This window comes from Neolamprologus multifasciatus, chromosome 1 (genome assembly GCF_963576455.1).
Source record: "Neolamprologus multifasciatus chromosome 1, fNeoMul1.2, whole genome shotgun sequence".
Classification (NCBI taxonomy): Eukaryota; Metazoa; Chordata; class Actinopteri; order Cichliformes; family Cichlidae; genus Neolamprologus; species Neolamprologus multifasciatus.
Genome location: NC_140439.1, coordinates 9,530,319 through 9,551,406, shown reverse-complemented (window position 1 = coordinate 9,551,406; position 21,088 = coordinate 9,530,319). Strand labels below are relative to the sequence as shown.

The window sequence follows — 21,088 nt, the reverse complement described above, 5'->3', positions numbered from 1 at the left end:
ACAGGTAGGAAGTAATAATCGAGACATGAACAAACAGCTCTGCTGCTTTTTTCATCTCGTTTTATTCATATTTCAAAGAGATTTTTGACATGACCTGTTGAAGGTTGGTTGTGTTGTGTAGCTGCTTGACTGAGGCGAGTCTGCAGTGGCTGAAGCTGTAAAAATAACCAACTTAAAGCACTTGATTTTGGACTATTAATGGCTGCCAGGTATTCTGTATAATGCTCATGCTGATTGGGCGTACTCTTTTGGAGAACTGGATGGGCTTTCAGACTATTTGATGGAAACCTGTAGTTTTCAATTTCATTAGCAAAACAAGCACAGCCACTCCCTCTTCTTAACTCACCAAAACACGCCAGCTTTGAGTGCCACTTCACCAGCCTCGCTCGTTCATACTAAATGAATTCAGCCTCTGCATGACTCACTTAATCGAGGAACGAGACAAAAAAGCAATCCTGGCTCATTTGACGCACGGTACCTGCGAGTTCACAAAGTCACACGTCACCTGGTAGCCTGATATAGACCAGAGACAAAAGCATGGATGAAACCCGAGCTCACCAGCCTCTTTTCTGTTACCATGACGACCGCAGCAGGAGGAAAAAAAAAAAGGCTCCGAGGACCTTTGGCAAAATGCTCCGCCCACGGGGGGGGAATTCACAGATCTAACCTGGCAACCTGGAAACCTGGCAACCAAAAATTAATATAATCAACTTATTTAGATGGCAACATGAAATAATGAGGTGGTAGCAAATTGACATTCCCCCAACCCTCTTTACTCGTACACCAATTCATTTTCATCCCCGTCCTTCGTGGCCTTTTCACGGCATGCAACTGGATGCGGTTCAGGGCGTGTTTCTGCTGCTGGCAGGTGAAGAAGCAGGTTGAACAGGTTCTTCCCTGAATGCCACTCTGTCGGGCCCTCCTCCCTCCCTCCTTCTCTTCCTTCTCTCTCCAAGCCGACTGCTGATTCACTCTCACATGTTGGCAGCTGAGTGAAGAGATTTTGTTGCCTGTGCACCTGTTCTCATCTGATATAGCCTAAGAATAAGGTAAGGATTTACTGAGGGAGGGTTTTATTTATTTATTTATATTTTTGTCTTTCCAATTCACAGCAAGCGTGTGAGGCTAAAAGCTGTCGGGAATATGCTTTTCAGGACCATATTTACTGTTATTTTTTATGAATATTCACAAACCCCCTATCTTCATTCCACTTTTTGTTTTCACAGCGGCATTGCGTTTGATGATATTTGATTTGGTAGCTGTAACATTTACAGTTACACTTAACAATTGGCCGTACCCCGCAGGTTTTGTCACTGCTTCTTATTTTGAAAGTGTAAAAATAGAAGATTCAAAAACTGAAGAGCTTTTGTTTTCAACATGAAAGTAAGAAAACAAGTTGGTTGCTAGGTGCCACAACGTCACAACGAGTGACATACATACTTTAGGACTTTATATAACCTAGGCAGGAGAATAAGTGGTTGCCAGTTTTTACAGTTAAGAGCCTTAGAGCGATGTTTTGTACATTTAAAAACTGGGATGGATGAACTATTGAGATCTTTTAATCCAGAGTACGCACACTTTAAGATGAAAAAATCAACCAAAATAGGGCCTAACCACACAAATGTGGTAAGCAGAGTCAACAAAGAGAATTTTCTTTTCTTCATACACTGTTGGGTAGGGCTGAGAGTTGGTTAAGAGTTCAACTGCTCTTAACCAGGAGTATAAACACAGCCTGAAACTTCTGCTGTACGCACAGGTTGCATTCCACATGAATGTAAAATAAATTACAGTATATTGATGGGTGATAATAACTTCAGACAGCTAAAATGTCAGATAATTAAGAAGGATACGCTGTCGCCAGGTGTTTACAGGAATCACATTAGTGTCCCTTTCAGCCTTCGTGAGTGTGTCTGCGTCATGTTGATGAAGGCACGGCTGACTGAGCTGTTGAGATGATAGCTTGCGCTCTGACAGACTGGCAGAGTGGGAGCTCTTTTCAACAGATGGCTTCTCTGAGTGCGAAAGGTCAGAAGCAAAATTTTCTCCCCGTTGCCGTGAACTTGCTGCTGCGCGAAGACTAGTTGGCGGGTCAAAATACTCTCTGGGCGCAGCTCGCCACTGTAATTTATTATGTTTTTTAATGGTTCAGAGTAGTTGTTGTTCATAGCTATGCTCTGTGTCACAGCATCAAAGTGGGCATAGCTGGTTTGAAACTGCACGGCCCACATGTGCCATCCAAAGACACAATAGTGGTAGAGTCTGTGTCTGAACAGGTCAGCTGAACAATGTTTTTCTATGTTTTTTTAAAGCGAGTTGACAATCACCAATAATACTCTGGTCTGCATTATAGAGAAACCACTTCCATGCTGATTGTGTGCTCATTTGAACAGTGAACAATCCAACAACAAAACAGAACAGTGATGCTGCTGAGCTGCTTGTAAAACTGGTTCCACATTAACTGGTTTCCTTTACACGAGCTTCTCAAGATGCCTGCAGCGTAATTAGACTTTTATCCTCCACAGAGTGCTCAGTTGAGAGCTGTTGTCTTAAAATTGATGGTGTACTGTGAAGACGCGAGACGGGAAATGTGGGGAGAAAGAGGAAGGATGAAAAGTTCACACAGTATTCCAAAATCCATCAAGCGACGGGAGAGGCAGGAGATGCATTAGCGTGTCATTTAAAAGCGCCACTTTGTTCTTTTCCACCGCTGCAGTGTTATGAGCTCTAACTTGTTCCCGCCATTCTGCTGCTGGACTGAAACATTTTTTGTGTGTGTTTGTGTGTGTTGCACGATCGGCGAACACGAACGAGCCCGATTGATCCTGCGGCAGGCTGAAAAAGCAAAACACACACGTTTTTTCCCCCCATTTGTTTCTCGGAAAACAAAAAAACCCAGCACGAAAACAAAGTTGTCGGATGATAACAAGCTTGTCGAAAAGCTAACCAGCGATTGAACAATCCCTGGCTGATTGTGAGTTGTCAGTCAAAACAACTGAGCAGTTCTATTTTAAAGCTAACATCAGCAGTTTCAAGGAAATACAAACTGTATTCAAAACATAACAAATATACACGCTTGGGTTTTCCTTTTTGCCAGATTATCAATCCCGATGAGCTAAAAACAAAGTACTTCCTTGATGTTTTAGCACCTTTGTTAAACATGTCAAAAACAGGTAAAACCGGAAATGTGAAATTCCCAGATTTGCAAGTGAAGCCTCTGTTGCTCCAGGCGCCAACGTTACACACTGTACACTGAGCCTCTCGTGCTGATTATAACAAGCATGAATTTAGAACAAAGCAACTGATCAACAAAGTGACTCACAGCAAGAGTGCCCTGTAGGGATTTGCAGTCATTTGTGTACTGGAGTGAAGCCGAGGGGAGAACACATAGCTCACAGGGCACTCGCACAATTCACACTGTCAAAAAGCCACAGATCTCACCAGAGATTGTGTCGGGGCTATGCAGACAACGTAGGGGATGACTGCTTAGAAATTTGCCAACAAGCTCCCGAATGTGCGTTCACAATGCTGTCAGCCGTCCGCTGAGCAGCTCTCCGAAAGTCAGGTGGCGGCGTGGAATTCAAGGATTTTTATTATGACTCATGTCAGTGAAGCTGACCTGCACCCCTCAAGCAGGTGTTTTGGTCGCATTTTGGAAAATGCGGGGAAGAAAAAAATCAGGCTAGAGATGTTTTGTTGTTGTTGAGTCTTCCAGTGTGGCCAGGCGGACTTTGAAGGCTGTGATGAACACACATTTAGCACCTGTGGGTCCTTCCTGGTGGTGCTTATGCTCAGCAGGTGGTAAACAGACTTTTCAGACGCTCAAAGAAAACAGGGGGGGGGAGGAAATAACAGAAAAGGTGTTTTTCTTCCTTTAGCTTTTATTTGAATCAAAAATGCATTTTGTGTCCAACCTCCAATCTCCCTATGTTTTCAAGAAAAATAAAAAAACACATTAAAGCAACAAAAATAAACAGCCAGTCAGGAACATGTCTGTCAATGTGCAATTTAACAAAACTCTGGTAAAGTACAAGTGTAGAACTGGGAAAACGAGGACTTGTAATTGTAATAATCCACAATATTAATTAAAATTATCACTGGTTAGGAACAATGGAACGTAAATGTCATGCATCTTTTTCTAATTCTTAAAATAGCCCATGGTATATTAATGATTAACACAATTTGCCTATTATTGTAAATGAGTCTTCTTCATCATGTGTTATATCACTACAGTTTCTAAGTAGTGAGTTGATGGCAACTCTACTGAAATGTTATCTTCCTGGACTATAGTTGAGATATTAGTGCAGCGCTGAGTTAGACTGAAATGAATAAAATATTTTCTTCATATCAGTGTTTACTGCTGTATGGCATAAACATGACATAACACTCAACACTACATCACATCCACACTCTTTTTAGAGGGGCAAGTTTGCTCGGCTATCGTTAATAAATGTTGCAACTGAGTTTTGATTGTGGAAAAAGCAGATTGCAAAGTAACTTTAACTTTAAAAGTCGGGTTTCAATGTTTCTTGACGATGGATATTTATCTGCTGGAGGTGGTCACGGGCACATGATGCAATCAGCAGCTTTCAAAGAAGTGAGCAAGATGACCTTAAAGAAGCAACTCGCACGAAGGTGACCTCGATGAATAAATCTGCGACAAAATGAAAATAAAAATGATTTTCCAGGCAAAAAATAAAAATCCCAAAAATAGATGAACGAAATAAGTCTTCTAACAGAAGTTATGCAGCCCTCAAAAAACAAACAAACAAACAAACAAACAAACAAACAAACAAACAAACAAACAAACACAACACTGAGCTTGGCAGTGACATCACATGATGGAGTGAGCTGAAGTTAGTGTCAGTATTAAGGTATACTCTCAACCAAATGTAGAAATATTGAAGTTGTCATCATTGTTTTTGGACAACAACAGCAGACTGGGCTTTCCTTAAGACAGCCTGTCGATACAGCTCATCCAGTAAAATTTCTTATTGACTAATACTTTTTCCAGACACTGACAAATTCTGTTCAGCCTCCTCCTTATTGCCACGGGCAGGTTGTCATATCATATGGTATTTGAGTTACTGAGTAGTTATTAAGGATGCTTTCAATTAAGCTGACATAGTTAGTTGTGGCTAACTCCAAAGGCCCTCAACATCCTGTTAAGAATAATCTCTGATTAGCTTTCTTGTACAGACATATATACATACATATGCTACGATCGTTACAGCTGATTATTATTATTATTATATCATTATTTATGTTTTTTCATGTGTTTCAGAGTGACAACAAAAGGGAAAATGAGACTTCTGCTCCTTCTCCTGCTTGTCCAAGCATTCCACCTGGCATCGCTCCAATATACAACAGACTCTCCAGGGAGAACGATTGATAAGAGTTGGTTGCGAGGCAAAATTCCACAAGGAAGTGAGAATGCTACGTTTACTAAAGGAAACGATGAGGGAGCTGATGTTACAGAGTCAAATAATGACTACAGTGGGACAGCATCTGGCTCAATGGTAACATATTCAGGAGAAGAGGAAAACAGTGGAAATGAGAAATGGGAGGATCAGAATGTTACCACCACGACCCTGAGTCCTGAAGTTCAAAACGGTACGATCGAGCTAACCGAGCTGGCGCCCACCACGACCACAGATCCCACAAACGCAAGCCAGATCAACATGACGGAAACTGAAGGGGAATTTAATAAAACGCTGACCCCGCGAAACTCCACCAGCTTCCCAGATTACTCTAATCGCACCAATTTAGAGTCACAAACCTCGGTTCCAGAGACCAACACTACAGAAGAGCAAACAACAACCAGCACAACAACTCTGACCACAAAAGCGGTGCCAGGGATAAACGCGACAACCACCACATCTTCACCTACAACGGTGTTTCTTCCCGACGTCCCGGAGGCTACAACTGCCGCTGCTCCAAACACGCCTGAGAAGGTCAACAAGACTGACAAAAGCGCGGGCTTAGCGGGCAGCTCCGATACAGGTACTGATGCGGTCTGCGTTACAGGATCTGGTCCACATTTGTGTGTCTGATCCTGAAGGCAAAAGGCAGATGGAAAGTCGGAGAATATGCTGTCTGTGTGAAAGTTTTAGAAGACTTTGACTTGACTTAGTTAATGAGGGTTGAGACATCAGAATAAGATCCATGAGGCGGCAAAGGAGGATTTAAAAATAGCGATGACCTCTATGCTCGGTGCTCATGAGGAAAATATTATCATGTCATATGTTTAACAAATTGCTTTTTTACATCCCTTTCCTGGCCCATATTTGCCAGCATCTATTTTCCCACTGGAAGAGGACAAATACCCCTTTTTTCAAAAGCAAAGGTTGGATTGGGTTTCAAGTCCTATCGAGGTGGCTGCTATGAGCAAAGGAGTCTATTACAACCACCTTCTCAGCCGGACAATGAAACCCTGTTTTAGGGGTGGAAAAACTTGAAAGAGAGAGCGAGGGACTGTATCAGAGATACTTGTGCTGTCTCGGTGCAAGGGCGTGAGACTAGACTTTGGTGTCCACCACCAGATCAGGAAGATAAGACTGGAAAGGAAATTTATATTTCTTAGTCAGTGCGTAAGTTAATAGAAGACCATGGTACAAAAAACAAAACCTTTACAGAGCTGGTGCAGTGGGGATTAAAATGACACAGCTCGTGGACAGATGGGACAGTAGGACATAACACTAACAGATGATGGCAATAGGCAGCAGGAAAACAGATGTGAAATTGTAGGCAACACAAAATGATAAAAAAAAAAAAAACCTCCATTGTTATCATGACAGGAACAGCATGTGCACAGAAACGGTAGAAAAGCACAGAGTACAGATAAACAGTCTATGTGTAAGATCCCACAAGGCACCTTAGCTTTCTCTGACACTAACTGACAATTAGCTAATCACCTCACTTACTCAGCTACAATCCACACAGACCTGTTAGTAACTCTGTGTGGGAAATGCCTGTGGGAATTACCTAATAATGGTGTGGATGACATGGGTAGCTTTTAAGGATATCCTAGAAAAATACTGAGCTTTTTCAAGGTTTCCAGATTCATCCTAAAGAGAACATGACGTGTATCTGTGCCAAATTTCAGAGCAGTCCAGTTCATAGTCGTTGATCTACGATACCGTCCATTCAGTAAAACCGTGAACAACTCTCTACACAATTTTAGACTAACTTTATTTGCATGCGTTTGTACATTTTTGTCATCATGAGATGAAAATTTAAGAAAAATTTAAGAAGAACTTGCAGTTCAATTTGTTAGCCAACCTAAGGTTGCGAGCTAACTAAACATAATTTCCCAGCAGGAGCAACAACTGCTAAAATCTTTATTTCCACCTACGTTTCATTATGTTTACTTTAAAGTGAAATAAAAAAAACTTGCCGCTAAAGATGACAAGAATAGAAAAACACTTAATGAAACAAGTCTTGTGGTTCAGCCTGCCTTGGATTAGGGGTAAATTGATCCTAGCAAGTCTGTCAATTGAGCCGTTTCTAGATGGACAAAGTCACTGAATTATTTATGTGTGAGCCCTGACAAAATACCACTTGAGTATTTCTCTGTCAAAGGATGTTGAAGACGACTCTATCACTTTCAAAAACAATTATTTTCCACTGCTGTTGCCTTGGACACATACATTAAAATAGAAGAGCAGCAAACATTTATGTTATATATAAATAAAACCAAAATCTTTTGAAAAAACAACAACAACAACAAAGAGTCAATAGGCTAGTTATTGTTTCACAGTTTCCATTTAAACAGTTGAATGCTATTCATGAAATATTCAGCCAGATTTCACCACATTTAGATTACGATCACAACCTGCCTTAAAATATTCAAATGTATTCCAGAAATTATCATGAATTTGGCATGTTAATTGCATTAATTATCACAGCGTAAATTATACAATTCTGAATAATTGTGATGTATCACCATGCAATGCGTTACGGCTCCAAACGCAATTTGAAAAACACATTTTAGCCATAATTAGTCGTCAATTATCCCTCAAAGACGCCAAACGATGTAAATAATTTCTTGTTGACTAATTATCTGTGACTCTCTCCCACCCCCACAACCCTTCACTTCTCAGACGAAGGTTTCGCAACAGATCCCCAGATCAGTAAACGACACAACGCCTGGGGAGCAGTGCTGGGAACAGCCGTGGCTGTGACATTTGTGGGACTGGTGGCCTTCGTAATCCTGAAGAAGAAACAACAGAAGGCCTTCTCTCACAGGAAGCTGGTTGAGGAGTATCCTTCCGAGCCAGGTATGTGTGTTCCTTCGCGCTATAAAGTAACAGATCGTTCGCTTTAATCAGGGTTGCCGACTTGATAGCTATCGAAAGACTCTTATATTTAATAAAACGTCTGGCAGCAGACTATTAAATTATGCCGAGAAATGTAGTGCTGAGATAAAACTGTGCTAAATATGCCTTTGTCAGTGCTTCATAATGAGCCACTATAACTCACTTATCCCCTCATATTTAAGGTAACTGGCTGCTGGATAGTGCCGCAGTCCCCTTTACAAAAAGAAAAAAAAGTTGACTGTTTAACATAGTGACAAAAGAGAGAGATGCTGCTCTCTCTTACTCTCTCTCCCTTTCACACACACACACACACACGCGCACACACACACACACACACACACACACACACACACACACACACACACAAGTGCATAACTAATCCTGTTTTAATAAGGCAACCCTCCCATAATAAGGTAACCTCACCATGCAAAATAGGATCATGTACTATGATAGTTTCTAATCTGTTGCTTTCCTGCCATGAACTTAGAGGGAAACAGCACTTTGTTGTCACAGTTCCCCTACACGCCCTCGTACATAACCTTCCTTCATCTCCAGTTAAATTCATTAAAGTGCACACAGATATGCACGTGGGACTCGTGACTGCACGGGCGATTAGCTGGCAAAGTGCGTTTAGTGAAGGCCGGCTTGAAAATGTACCTGCACTTTCCAGATGAGTCACATTCCATCTTAAGCCATACACCCACGACAATGTAAGAGAAACAGGGTGGCAACTGAAAAACATATACTCTTGAGAACACCCAACATTGTTAAAAGAAACTCCTCTGGTAACAAAGGCAGAGTTACAAAATGGAAAGGAAGAAAACCTCTTTGGTAATGCAGTCGCTCAGTGTTGCGCAGTATAACTCGAAGAGTGTAGAGCACTTGATAAACTGCTTGGCAGTTCACCAGTAAAGTGACGTGATACGACTGCCTACTTGCAGCCCATGTATGTAAATTATGCGCTTAATGCAAACAAGCCCACAAGCTTCATGTGCAGAAATGAATGATTAAAAGAGCTTGCGAGAGGCAAGAGGTAGCCAGACACTGTGGGTCTGTGTGCTTGTTCCTTTATGGCTGTTATCATCCAATAACGTTGCTAGTACTGCTACCCCTCGCTTGAAAGCTAAAGCAAGAGTTGTTTTCTGCATGTAGTGTCTCTATCTGTGTGTGGTAAACTGTCATCAGTTGTACATGTGAGCCAGAGAGTCTCAGGCTGAAGAAGCATTTTTGACCTTGCAAAGACAGTGTTTTTCTTATCTGGGATTTATTTCAGTGATAGAAACATCAAGTGCTCAACTGATCTCAGTGTTGTCATTGATGTCAGTGACATTGCCTCATACAGGTATCAAATATCGGAATGTTTTTAACAACAAGCGTCTGTTACATGACACAGCAGATTTAAAATAGCAAGCTAATGTTATGGATAAATGGGTTAAAAGAGCTAACTATAAGTGAACAAACGACATTTTTAATACCGAAGTAGTCTTACCTACAAATACGTGGATAATTTACGTGTTAATACATTGCCACAATCTACCCAGGAGTGGACAGGCCAGCAAACTCATCTCAAGGTCAGACCATTTAATCCCCAGCAAAAGCAAAATTGCAACAACCCGTCCACCAAAAAACAAAAGTTGACCATTATATGTGTTATTGATGAAAGAGTTTTCAAGTCAGTCTGACAGGTCTGTGGGGGTACATGAGATTAAAAAAAAATGAAACTGGTGATTTTTAGAATCGCTTACACAACACAAGTTGAGTAAGCGGTATAGCCCCAAATGTCACTTTAACCCTGGCCTTTACAATCGCTCCTTCTCTTCTTAGACTCTTCGTTTGCACAAGCAAAGCAACTCCAGAAAACAACACAAGTAATATAAACCCAACATAAGATTGTTTAGGATTTATTACCTGTCCTTCTTGCTACACTGAGTATATTTTCACAGCAGATCCTTAAGGGCTGGCGACATTATCTCTGTGATGCAGTTATTTTCAGGTTAAGTGTAATTTATGTCTTAGGTGTGTCCACTTACCTTCGATCTATCTTATTTATTAATCGGAGTTAGGTGTAGTGATTTCCTATATAATGCTCCATGGTACTTGTAGGTGCAGAGGAAAACAATTATTCAGCAGGGACAATAGCAGCACATTCAGGAAAAGAGCTTTGTGTTATTGATTTTTGTTAAGGTTATTTCAAAATGGAGCCTCGAGAAGAGAGCTCTTGCTCTTTGCTTTTAGGGTATGTTTTTGCTGTCAAAGCCACTGTGTAATGGTAGTGTGTTAATAAATCAGTAGACTGCTCCTTTTTGTGTACTTGGTTATCTTATGCTGGAAATAAAAGCATTACAACAGAAAACCTAGGAGTCAAAAACATAGGATTGGACCACTGACAGTGGTCTACTCTTTAATCTTCCACCTAAACAAGTTAATTAGAGTACTTTTCTTTTTGCAAAAGACAAGGTGTATGCTATAAATATTTAATATTGTCTACTTTCCAGTTCTCAGATTAGACAGCAGTGAGCCTATGGACTTGAAGTTTGGTGCCTACTACAACCCAGGAGTACAAGGGGACACCATCCAAATGTCCAACCTTCCAGGACGCCGTTGAAACTACAAAGTCATGAACTCCCTTTCAAATAAAAGTTTGCCAGCTATGATTATTGGCATTCAGTAGACAGCTTACTGTCTAATGTGTGGATTTTTGTAAATAAGATTGTCTGAGAGTGGCATTTGTGGATGGGAATTACAAAGTGAATTATGTAGGTCTCTTGTCAGCCATGGATGATACTTATGTCAGATTATGTATTACGTTAATCAGATTTGCTGTATTTAACTAGGAATCACTGAAGGCAATCCATCTGAGTACACTGAGAAAGCCAAGATGAGCTGTTAGCCATTTATGTGTGTTGCCAAAGGGAATCAAAGACAGTCTTTCCTAATGAAGAATTTGCTTTGCAGTCAGTGAACAATGTCGAAATCAAAAGTTTTTGCCTTACTTTTAAACATATTTGTGTGAATGGCACCAACAGAATGCAGTTAATGACCAGCAAAACAGAAATATTAGCATAAAAGCACATCAAAGCACAACGAGGTTCCAGCTGATGCAAAATGTTTGAAAAAAAAAATAGCACTGATGTCCTGCCGTCTAAATAGCAGACGACACAGCTGGCCTATCGAGGCCTTTGCAACAAAATTCAGAAGCCGTGGTGAACAATAACATTATCCATATCGCCAATCACATGCTGTTACAGCATAAGGTAGGCAATAAGCAGTTAAATTCAAACTGTGCTTTTCAGATATTCCACAACTGGCAGTCAGAGTCAGAGAATTGAAGCGTCAAAGTCAAAGACTTCAGTTTGTTTTCTACACACTAGTGACTGAGGTGGAGGGAGGCTGGGTGCTGCATTGTTATTCATAGGCTGAGATTTTGGTATTCTGGAAGGGAGCTGTGCATTTGGTCTTCGCACTACTCAGAAGCAACAACTATATCAACATAATATACCGCTTAAATCTTCTGACCTCCAGGTGTCCAAACACAGATTTTACTTTCTCTTAGTGACTGTGTGCACATCGGTGCATACTGTTTACCTGCAGCATAACCACAGCAAAGTTAGAAAAACAGATATTGTCATTATTATTATTATTATTATTTTTATTCTTCTATAATTTTGCTTCAGAAAAAAGCATCTCTTATTTAACTGCTCCACTGTGGCTGGACAATAGGTAGCTTAGCTATAGGTAGCTATTAACTCCATTCTGTATGTACCGAATGTAACTGTACAAGAAAATCTAACAATGCTTGTTTCTACACTGGTTCTGTTAACACACATGCTTTTTTAAAGAAAATAAATCCAGATATATACATATCTTTCAGCTCGCTCAGTCCTTTCACTCATCATTACCTGAGTGACACCAACACTCAATCAATATGCTTCCTTTCTATGATTTATATGTACCTCAGCTTTGCCCTAATAGTCAATAGACAACTGTCACACACACACACACACACACACGTAAATATATACATATATACTGTGGTTAGTTCAGCAGACATGTTGGGTCTGCTTCCTTCCTCTCTAATTTTACACATCAATCAGTGCATGAAGCATTTTTCCTGAGTCAGAGAAGCGAGTTTAGCATTGCAGTATTAAACGAGGCAATGCAGTTGGATTATTGGAGAATTCTACATGGGTTGTGATTGCTTGTGAATTATACGTAACTGGATGATGCTTTACTAAATAAACAGCCTTCCCAAAACTGTCTCTGTTTCATGAGTTTGCATAATTGCCTTCAAATGTGTAAAAGACATACAAATTGTGTTTGCTTTCATTATAAAACAAGTCATTCCATGCACGCACACACACACACATAAGAGTCAGTATTAAGAATGTTGGACAACAAGGGCGTCCTTCTTTCGTCACAAACCTTGCTCGGTCTCTTTTAATTAACAGCAACAGTTTAGGATGTGATTGTTTGGCAGGGTGCTCAAATCAATTAACTGAGGCTAAGTCCTTGATAAAGAATGTGTACACATTTCTTTGGGTGGTATAGACAGGTTAATTTATACTTCCAGCTGAGCCAAATTAATTCAAATGAAATGAAATGATTGCTATCTAAATTGAGGCCATTTTTTTTTTATTGGCTAAACTGAAATTGTTTTTTTTTTTCAAGTTAACTTGCAGGAAATGAGTTTAACCTACAAGCCAGGCCTGTTGTAATAACTCAAATCAGTGCCTTCTTATCAGATAAGCCTTCTACAACAGGCTAATCGCCAGCGGTGAATTACGCTAAAGTCCTGTTATTTTTATTTAGCACAGTCATTGACCACAGGGTTGGAAAGACAAAATCAGAGCAGATGTGTCAGGACCAAATACAAATATTTACATACTTCCAAGGTGAAAATATGTGTTCACTCCTTCTGTATTTCACAAAGACATCATATTTATTTCTAGTGGTAAATGGTTAATGGACCACATTCAAGGACATGTGAGGTGCTTGTCTTCGATCAGGAGCAATTAGCAGTTCAGCATCTTGTCCAAGAGCACTTCAGTGTTGACAGGAGGCGTAGGGTGATTGAACTACCCTCTGATTAGTGGAAAATACACTCTACCACTTGAGGTCTTGATCTGGGACTTTTCAGTATTTAATTAATTTCACTTCTGAATTGGACACTCAGCTTTGCACCCTTGAAAAACCCTTAGGCCCAGGCCCCTGTTGCCGGTGCAGCCGAAGGCAGTGTAGTGGTACACTAGACCAGCGGTCCCCAACCCCCGGGCCTCGGACCGGTACCGGTCCGTGAGTCGTTTGGTACCAGGCCGCGAGAGTTGAGGCTCAGGTGTGAAATGTATGGTTTTCAGGGTTTTTATCGGTTTTCAGCGTTATTTTGTTATTGTTTTGATCGTTAACTTGGCTTTCCTGGGTCTTTTCACGTGTGTTATGAATAAATTGTCTTTTTTTCGGTTCCGGTACTAGTTTTATTTTGTTGTATTTATCTGCGACACATTAAAGGCCGGTCCGTGAAAATATTGTCGGGCATAAACCGGTCCGTGGCGCAAAAAAGGTTGGAGACCGCTGCACTAGACTGTCCCGAGAAGCCGGGGAAACAGGATGGCTGGGTGACCGTGAGGAGGAAGCATAGTCCTAAAAAGAAGCCCCTGGTACACCACCAACCTGTTCATGTGTCTAACCACTTTTCCCCACTCAGCGACACACCTGCCGGGGATCAAACTTGAATTGGTGATTCTGTTCTGAGACATGAAGCTAGAGACACCAGCAACCATCAATTGTCTTCCAGGGACCAGAGCAGGTGACACTGAGGGAAATTTAAAACTGCTGGCTAAGGGTAAACGTAAACTGAGTAAAATTATAATTCATGTCTGCAGTAATGACACCCAGCTACTTCAATCAGAGGTCACTAAAATCAATATTGAATCTGCGTGCAACTTTGCCAAAAGTGTCGTTTTATCTGTAGTTTTCTCTGGTCCCCTCCCCAATCAGACCAGGAGTTCAGCTCAGATAAAATAATTATTGTGGGTGATTTTAACATCCATGTAGATGCTAAAAATGACAGCCTCAACATGGCATTTAATCTGTTATTAGAGTCAACTGGCTTCTCTCAAAATGTGAAAGAACCCACCCACCACTTTAATCACACTCTAAATCTTGATCTTCAACATATGGAATAGAAACTGAACATCTAATAGTGTTTCCTGAAAGTCCTCTCTTGTCTGATCATTTCCTAATTTTACAATAATTAATTAATTAATAACCCACATAGCAAAATTGGTATGGCCCCGATCAGGCCCACACAATGTGCTTACACATGGCCCACATACCGCAAAGAATGACGGCCCTTTGGTGGCCCAGATCTGGTTTGCCAGTGGTGTCCCACACATGGGCCAGCACAAGGCCAGTTGCAAACACACTGGTGGTCCTCTGCTGGCTCATGTGTGGATTACCTCTGGCCAACCTGATCTGGGCCACCAAAGGGCCGTCATTCATTGCGGGATATGGGCCATGTGTAAGTTGTGTGCATTCACGGGCCAGTTGCAGACACACTGCTGGCCCTGTGCTGGCCCAGAACAGTTTCAGCTCTGGTCCCAGATGTCAGCCTAATACATGCCTTAATCAAGCCATGTAATAACAACATGTGCTGGAACATAATAGTGCAAAAGTAACATGATGAAACTCTGTTCAGACAGTGAATGGACTAATTCTTATAGCGCTTTTTTTCTCTCCCAGATTACTCAAAATGCTCTACACAACATGACACATTCACCTAATCACACACTTTCTCTATACCGAGTACTTCCTAACTACATTCATACACAGACTTTCAGACTGGAGGAGCCAGGGATCGAACTACTAAACTTCCGATCAGTAGGTAACCTGCTCTACTGCCTGAGCTACAGCCACCCACTGGCAAAGATGAGTAAACTGTCAATAGGTTTTGGATAAAGTGTACACTCACAAACCTGCATTTGAAACGGGTCTTCTAACTAAAATAGGAAAATAGGAAGATAAATAGTGCCATCATTGCCAGACCTGGCACACATCTGGTTGACAAACACCCTGCCATGACAACAGTCAGTCCACCAGTCCGAAGTGCCAGCTTGATCCCGGAGCCAGGGAAGACCTGTTTTCTATGGGCCTGGGCCACATACACCAAACCACAAAACCACAAAACCACAGATATGGCATGCCATGACATAAACAGTGGTGTCATTGCCAGACCTGGCGCACATCTGGTTGACATACATTCTGAAGGAGGTCTTATTGATAGTTAAAACATAAGGGCCAATGGTGTCAAAGACTTCTTTAAAAAGATGAGAGGCGATAATGTCAAGATGACACATAGAAGGCTTAAGAAGGGAGACAACTTCAGCCAGAGAGTTCAGGGAAATTGACTCAAAGTGAGGTCGATTATCTTGTTAATAATTGTACTGTAGCTCCTGTGAAAAAAAGAACCTCAAATCAGAAGTACTTGACTCCCTGGTATAACTTTCAAACACATGGCTTAAAGCAGATAACTTGTAAGCTGGAGAGGAAATGGCCTATGACAAATGTAGAGGATCATCATTTAGCCTGGAGAAATAGTTTGTTGCTTTATAAGAAAGCCCTCCGCAAAGCCAGAACATCTTACTATTCATCACTGGTTGAAGAAAATAAGAACAACCCCAGGTTTCTCTTCCTGTCAGCACTGTAGCCAGGCTGACAAAAAATCAGAGCACTGTCGAGCCAACCATCCCTTTAACGTTAACTAGTAATGACTTCATGAACTTCTTCACATATAAAATTTTAACCATTGAGAAAGAAATACTCATAATCATCTCACAGATGTAACATTATCTAGAGCTATAAAGAACCTTGAACCTTGAGCTACTTTCAGTACCATTGATATTCATTTAGAGTATTTTTCTCCAACCGATCTTTCTGCAATAACTTCAGTAATTGCTTCCTCCAAATCATCAACGTGTCTTTTGGACTCAGTTCCTACAAGACTGCTCAAAGAAGTCCTACCATTAATTAGTGCTTCAATCTTAAATATGATGAACCTATCTCTAATAATTGACTATGCGCAACAGGCTTTCAAGCCGGCAGTAGTTAAACCTTTACTTAAAAAGCCATCTCTAGACCCAGCACTCTTAGCTAATTATAGGCCAATCTCCAACCTTCCTTTCATATCAAAAATTCTTGAAGCAGTAGTTTTAAAACAGCTAACAGATCATCTGCAGAGGCATGGCTTATTTGAAGAGTTTCAGTCAGGTTTCAGACCTCATCACAGCACAGAAACAGCTTTAGTGAAGGTTACAAATGATATTCTTATGGCCTCTGACAGTGGACTCGTCCTGCAACCTAACCAGGTTTAGATTAGTGCAGCGTTCAATACTGTTGACCATAATATCCTATTAGAGCGATTAGAACATGCTGTAGGTGTTACAGGTACTGCACTGCAGTGGTTTGTATCATATCTATCTAATAGACTCTAGTTTGTTTGTGTAAATGGAGAGTCCTCTTCACACACTGAGGTTAATTATGGAGTTCCACAGGGTTCAGTGCTAAGACCAATTCTGTTTACATTATACATGCTTCCCTTAGGCAGCATCATCAGAAAGCATAGCATACATTTTCACTGCTATGCAGATGACACCCAACTCTATCTATCCATGACGCCAGATAACACACACCAATTAGTTAAACTGCAGGAATGTCTTAAAGACATAGGGACCTGGATGGCCGCTAACTTTCTGCTTCTTAATTCATATAAAACTGAGGTTATTGCATTCAGTTTTCAGGCTCCTCTTCTATGGAACCAGCTTCCAAGTTTGGATTTGGGAGACAGACACTATCTCTACTTTTAAGATCAGGCTTACTTTGCTTGCTCAAAGGGGTTTATATAATTGTTGGGTTTTCCTCTGTATTCAATTCAATTCAATTCAATTTTATTTATATAGCGCCAAATCACAACAAATGTCGCCTCAAGGCGCTTCATAGATACAGAGAAAAGCCCAACAATCATATGACCCCCTATGAGCAAGCACTTTGGCGACAGTGGGAAGGAAAAACTCCCTTTTAACAGGAAGAAACCTCCGGCAGAACCAGGCTCAGGGAGGGGCGGCCATCTGCTGCGACCGGTTGGGGTGAGAGAAGGAAGACAGGATAAAAGACATGCTGTGGAAGAGAGACAGAGATTAATAACAGATACGATTCAATACAGAGAGGTCTGTTAACACATAGTGAGTGAGAAAGGTGACTGGAAAGGAAAAACTCAATGCATCATGGGAATCCCCCGGCAGCCTACATCTATTGCAGCATAACTAAGGGAGGATTCAGGGTCACCTGGTCCAGCCCTAACTATATACTTTAGCAAAAAGGAAAGTTTTAAGCCTAATCTTAAAAGTAGAGATAGTGTCTGTCTCCCGAATCCAAACTGGAAGCTGGTTCCACAGAAGGGGGGCCTGAAAACTGAAGGCTCTCCCTCCCATTCTACTTTTAAATACTCTAGGAACAACAAGTAGGCCTGCAGAGCGAGAGCGAAGTGCTCTAATAGGGTGATATGGTACTACAAGGTCATTAAGATAAGATGGGGCCTGATTATTTAAGACCTTGTATGTGAGGAGCAGGATTTTGAATTCAATTCTGGATTTAACAGGAAGCCAATGAAGGGAAGCCAAAACAGGAGAAATATGCTCTCTCTTTCTAGTCCCTGTCAGTACTCTTGCTGCAGCATTTTGGATTAACTGAAGGCTTTTCAGTGAGTTTTTTGGACATCCTGATAATAATGAATTGCAGTAGTCCAGCCTGGAAGTAATAAATGCATGAACTAGTTTTTCAGCGTCACTCTGAGACAGGATATTTCTAATTTTAGAGATGTTGCGCAAATGGAAGAACGCAGTCTTACATATTTGTTTAATATGTGCGTTGAAGGACATATTCTGGTCAAAAATGACTCCAAGGTTCCTCACAGTGTTACTGGAGGCCAAGGTAATGCCATCCAGAGTAAGAATCTGGTTAGATACCATATTTCTAAGCTTTTCAGCGCCGAGTACAATGACCTCAGTTTTATCTGAGTTAAGAAGCAGAAAGTTAGTGGCCATCCAAGTCTTTATGTCTTTAAGACATTCCTGCAGTTTAACTAATTGGTGTGTGTTATCTGGCTTCATGGACAGATAGAGCTGGGTGTCATCTGCATAGCAGTGAAAATGTATGCTATGTCTTCTAATGATGCTGCCTAGGGGAAGCATGTATAATGTAAACAGAATTGGTCCTAGCACTGAACCCTGTGGAACTCCATAATTAACCTCAGTGTGTGAAGAGGACTCTCCATTTACATGCACAAATTGGAGTCTATTAGATAGATATGATACAAACCACTGCAGTGCAATACCTGTAATACCTACAGCATGTTCTAATCGCTCTAATAGGATATTATGGTCAACAGTATCGAATGCTGCACTAAGGTCAAGAAGGACAAGCACAGAGATGAGTCCACTGTCAGAGGCCATAAGAAGATCATTTGTAACCTTCACTAAAGCTGTTTCTGTGCTGTGATGAGGTCTGAAACCTGACTGAAACTCTTCAAATAAACCATTCCTCTGCAGATGATCTGTTAGCTGTTTGACAACTACTCTTTCAAGGATTTTTGATATGAAAGGAAGGTTGGAGATTGGCCTATAATTAGCTAAGACTGCTGGGTCTAGAGATGACTTTTTGAGTAAAGGTTTAACTGCAGCCACCTTGAAGGCCTGTGGTACATAGCCGATTATTAGAGATAGGTTGATCATATATAAGATCGAAGAATTAATCAATGGCAGGACTTCTTTGAGCAGTTTTGTAGGAATGGGGTCTAAAAGACACGTTGATGGTTTGGAGGAAGTAATTATTGAAGTTAACTCAGAAAGATCAATTGGAGAAAAAGAGTCTAACTTAACATCAATGAAACTAAGAGTAGCTGTAGATAATATTACATCTGTGGGATGATTATTGGTAATTTTTTCTCTAATGATAAAAATTTTATTTGTGAAGAAGTTCATGAAGTCATCACTAGTTAACGTTAAAGGGATGGTTGGCTCAAAAGAGCTCTGACTTTTTGTCAGCCTGGCTACAGTGCTGAAGAGAAACCGGGGTTGTTCTTATTTTCTTCAATCAGTGATGAGTAGTAAGCTGTTCTGGCTTTGCGGAGGGCTTTCTTATAAAGCAACAAACTATTTCTCCAGGCTAAATGATGATCCTCTAAATTTGTGACACGCCATTTCCTCTCCAGATTACGAGTCATCTGCTTTAGGGTACGTGTTTGAGAATTATACCACGGGGTCAGGTACTTCTGATTAGAGACCTTAGTTTTCACAGGAGCTACAGTATCCAGAGTCGTACGTAGTGAGGAGGTGAAATTATTAACAAGATAATCGACCTCTGTTGGGGTAGCGTTCAGATAGCTGCTCTGCTCTGTGTTGGTACAGGGCATTGACGATGATAACAGTGGCTGGATTATATTCTTAAACTTAGTTACAGCGCTTTCAGAAAGACATCTACTTTGATAAAGTCCACTCTCCACTGCTGCGTAATCAATTATTGTAAATGTAAATGTTATCAAGAAATGATCAGACAGGAGAGGGTTTTCAGGAAACACTGTTAAATGTTCAGTTTCTATGCCATATGTTAAAACAAGATCTAGAGTGAGATTAAAGTGGTGGGTGGGTTCTTTTACATTTTGAGAGAAACCAATTGAGTCTAACAACAGATTAAATGCCATGTTGAGGCTGTCATTTTTAGCATCAACATGGATGTTAAAATCACCCACAATAATTATTTTATCTGAGCTCAGAACTAAATTAGATATAAAGTCTGAGAAATCAGACAGAAACTCTGTGTAAGGCCCAGGTGGACGATAGATGATAACAAGTAAGACTGGTTTCTGAGTTTCACAGCTGGGGTGGACGAGGCTAAGCATCAGGCTTTCAAATGAATTAAAAGTCTGTCTTGGTCTTTCATTAATTAATAGACTGGTGTGAAAAATTGCTGCCACACCGCCCCCTCGACCTGTGCTTCGAGATTTCTGGTAGTTAGAATGACTCGGGGGTGTTGATTCATTTAAACTAACATAATCATCCTGCTGCAACCAGGTTTCTGTAAGGCAGAGTAAATCAATTTGTTGATCAATTATTAAGTCATGTACTAACAGAGACTTGGAGGAGAGAGACCTAATATTTAATAATCCACATTTCACTGTTTTACTCTTTGGTTCAGATGTGGATACTGTATTGTTCTTTCTTTGTAAATGTTTAAGTTGTTTGTTGCTGGTTTTTAGTTTGTTTTTTGTCTTTTTGGAAGCAGACACAGTCTCTATGGAGATGGGTTTTTGGGGGGGTAGCAGGAGGAGAGAAGCTGCAGAGAGGCGTGTAAGACTGCAACTCTGCTTCCTGGTCCCAACTCTGGATAGTCATGTTTTGAGGGGTTTAATAAATTTGTCCATATTTCTAGAAATGAGAGCTGCTCCATCCAAAGTGGGATGGATGCCGTCTCTCCTAACAAGACCAGGTTTCCTCCAGAAGGTTTGCCAATTATCTATGAAGCCCACATCATTTCTGGGACACCACTCAGACAGCCAGCAATTTAAGGAGAACATGCGGCTAAACATGTCACTCCTGGTCTGATTGGGGAGGGGACCAGAGAAAACTGTATGTATTATTGTAGGGTCTACCTTAGAATATAAGCACCTTGAGGTGATTTATGTTGTGATTTGGCACTGTATAAATAAAATTGAATTGAATTGAAAT

General features: G+C 40.8%; 1 protein-coding gene across 1 annotated transcript; it reads left to right on the top strand.

The window, feature by feature from the left end:
- Nucleotides 1–929: 929 nt before the first annotated feature.
- LOC146525303 (uncharacterized) lies at nucleotides 930–12,572 on the top strand. The gene is made up of 4 exons (XM_085154389.1): nucleotides 930–1,049; nucleotides 5,282–6,000; nucleotides 8,100–8,276; nucleotides 10,811–12,572. Exons 2-4 carry the CDS (start codon nucleotides 5,301–5,303, stop codon nucleotides 10,918–10,920), a joined length of 987 nt encoding a protein of 328 aa, XP_085010515.1. The 5' UTR covers nucleotides 930–1,049; nucleotides 5,282–5,300; the 3' UTR covers nucleotides 10,921–12,572.
- Nucleotides 12,573–21,088: the final 8,516 nt, after the last annotated feature.

Coding starts and splice junctions, on each gene's coding strand:
- LOC146525303 (XM_085154389.1), top strand. CDS start 5,301: ATGAGACTTCTGCTCCTTCTCCTGCTTGTCCAAGCATTCCACCTGGCA. Junction 6,001..8,099: donor AGCGGGCAGCTCCGATACAG/GTACTGATGCGG, acceptor TTCACTTCTCAG/ACGAAGGTTTCGCAACAGAT. Junction 8,277..10,810: donor GGAGTATCCTTCCGAGCCAG/GTATGTGTGTTC, acceptor TCTACTTTCCAG/TTCTCAGATTAGACAGCAGT.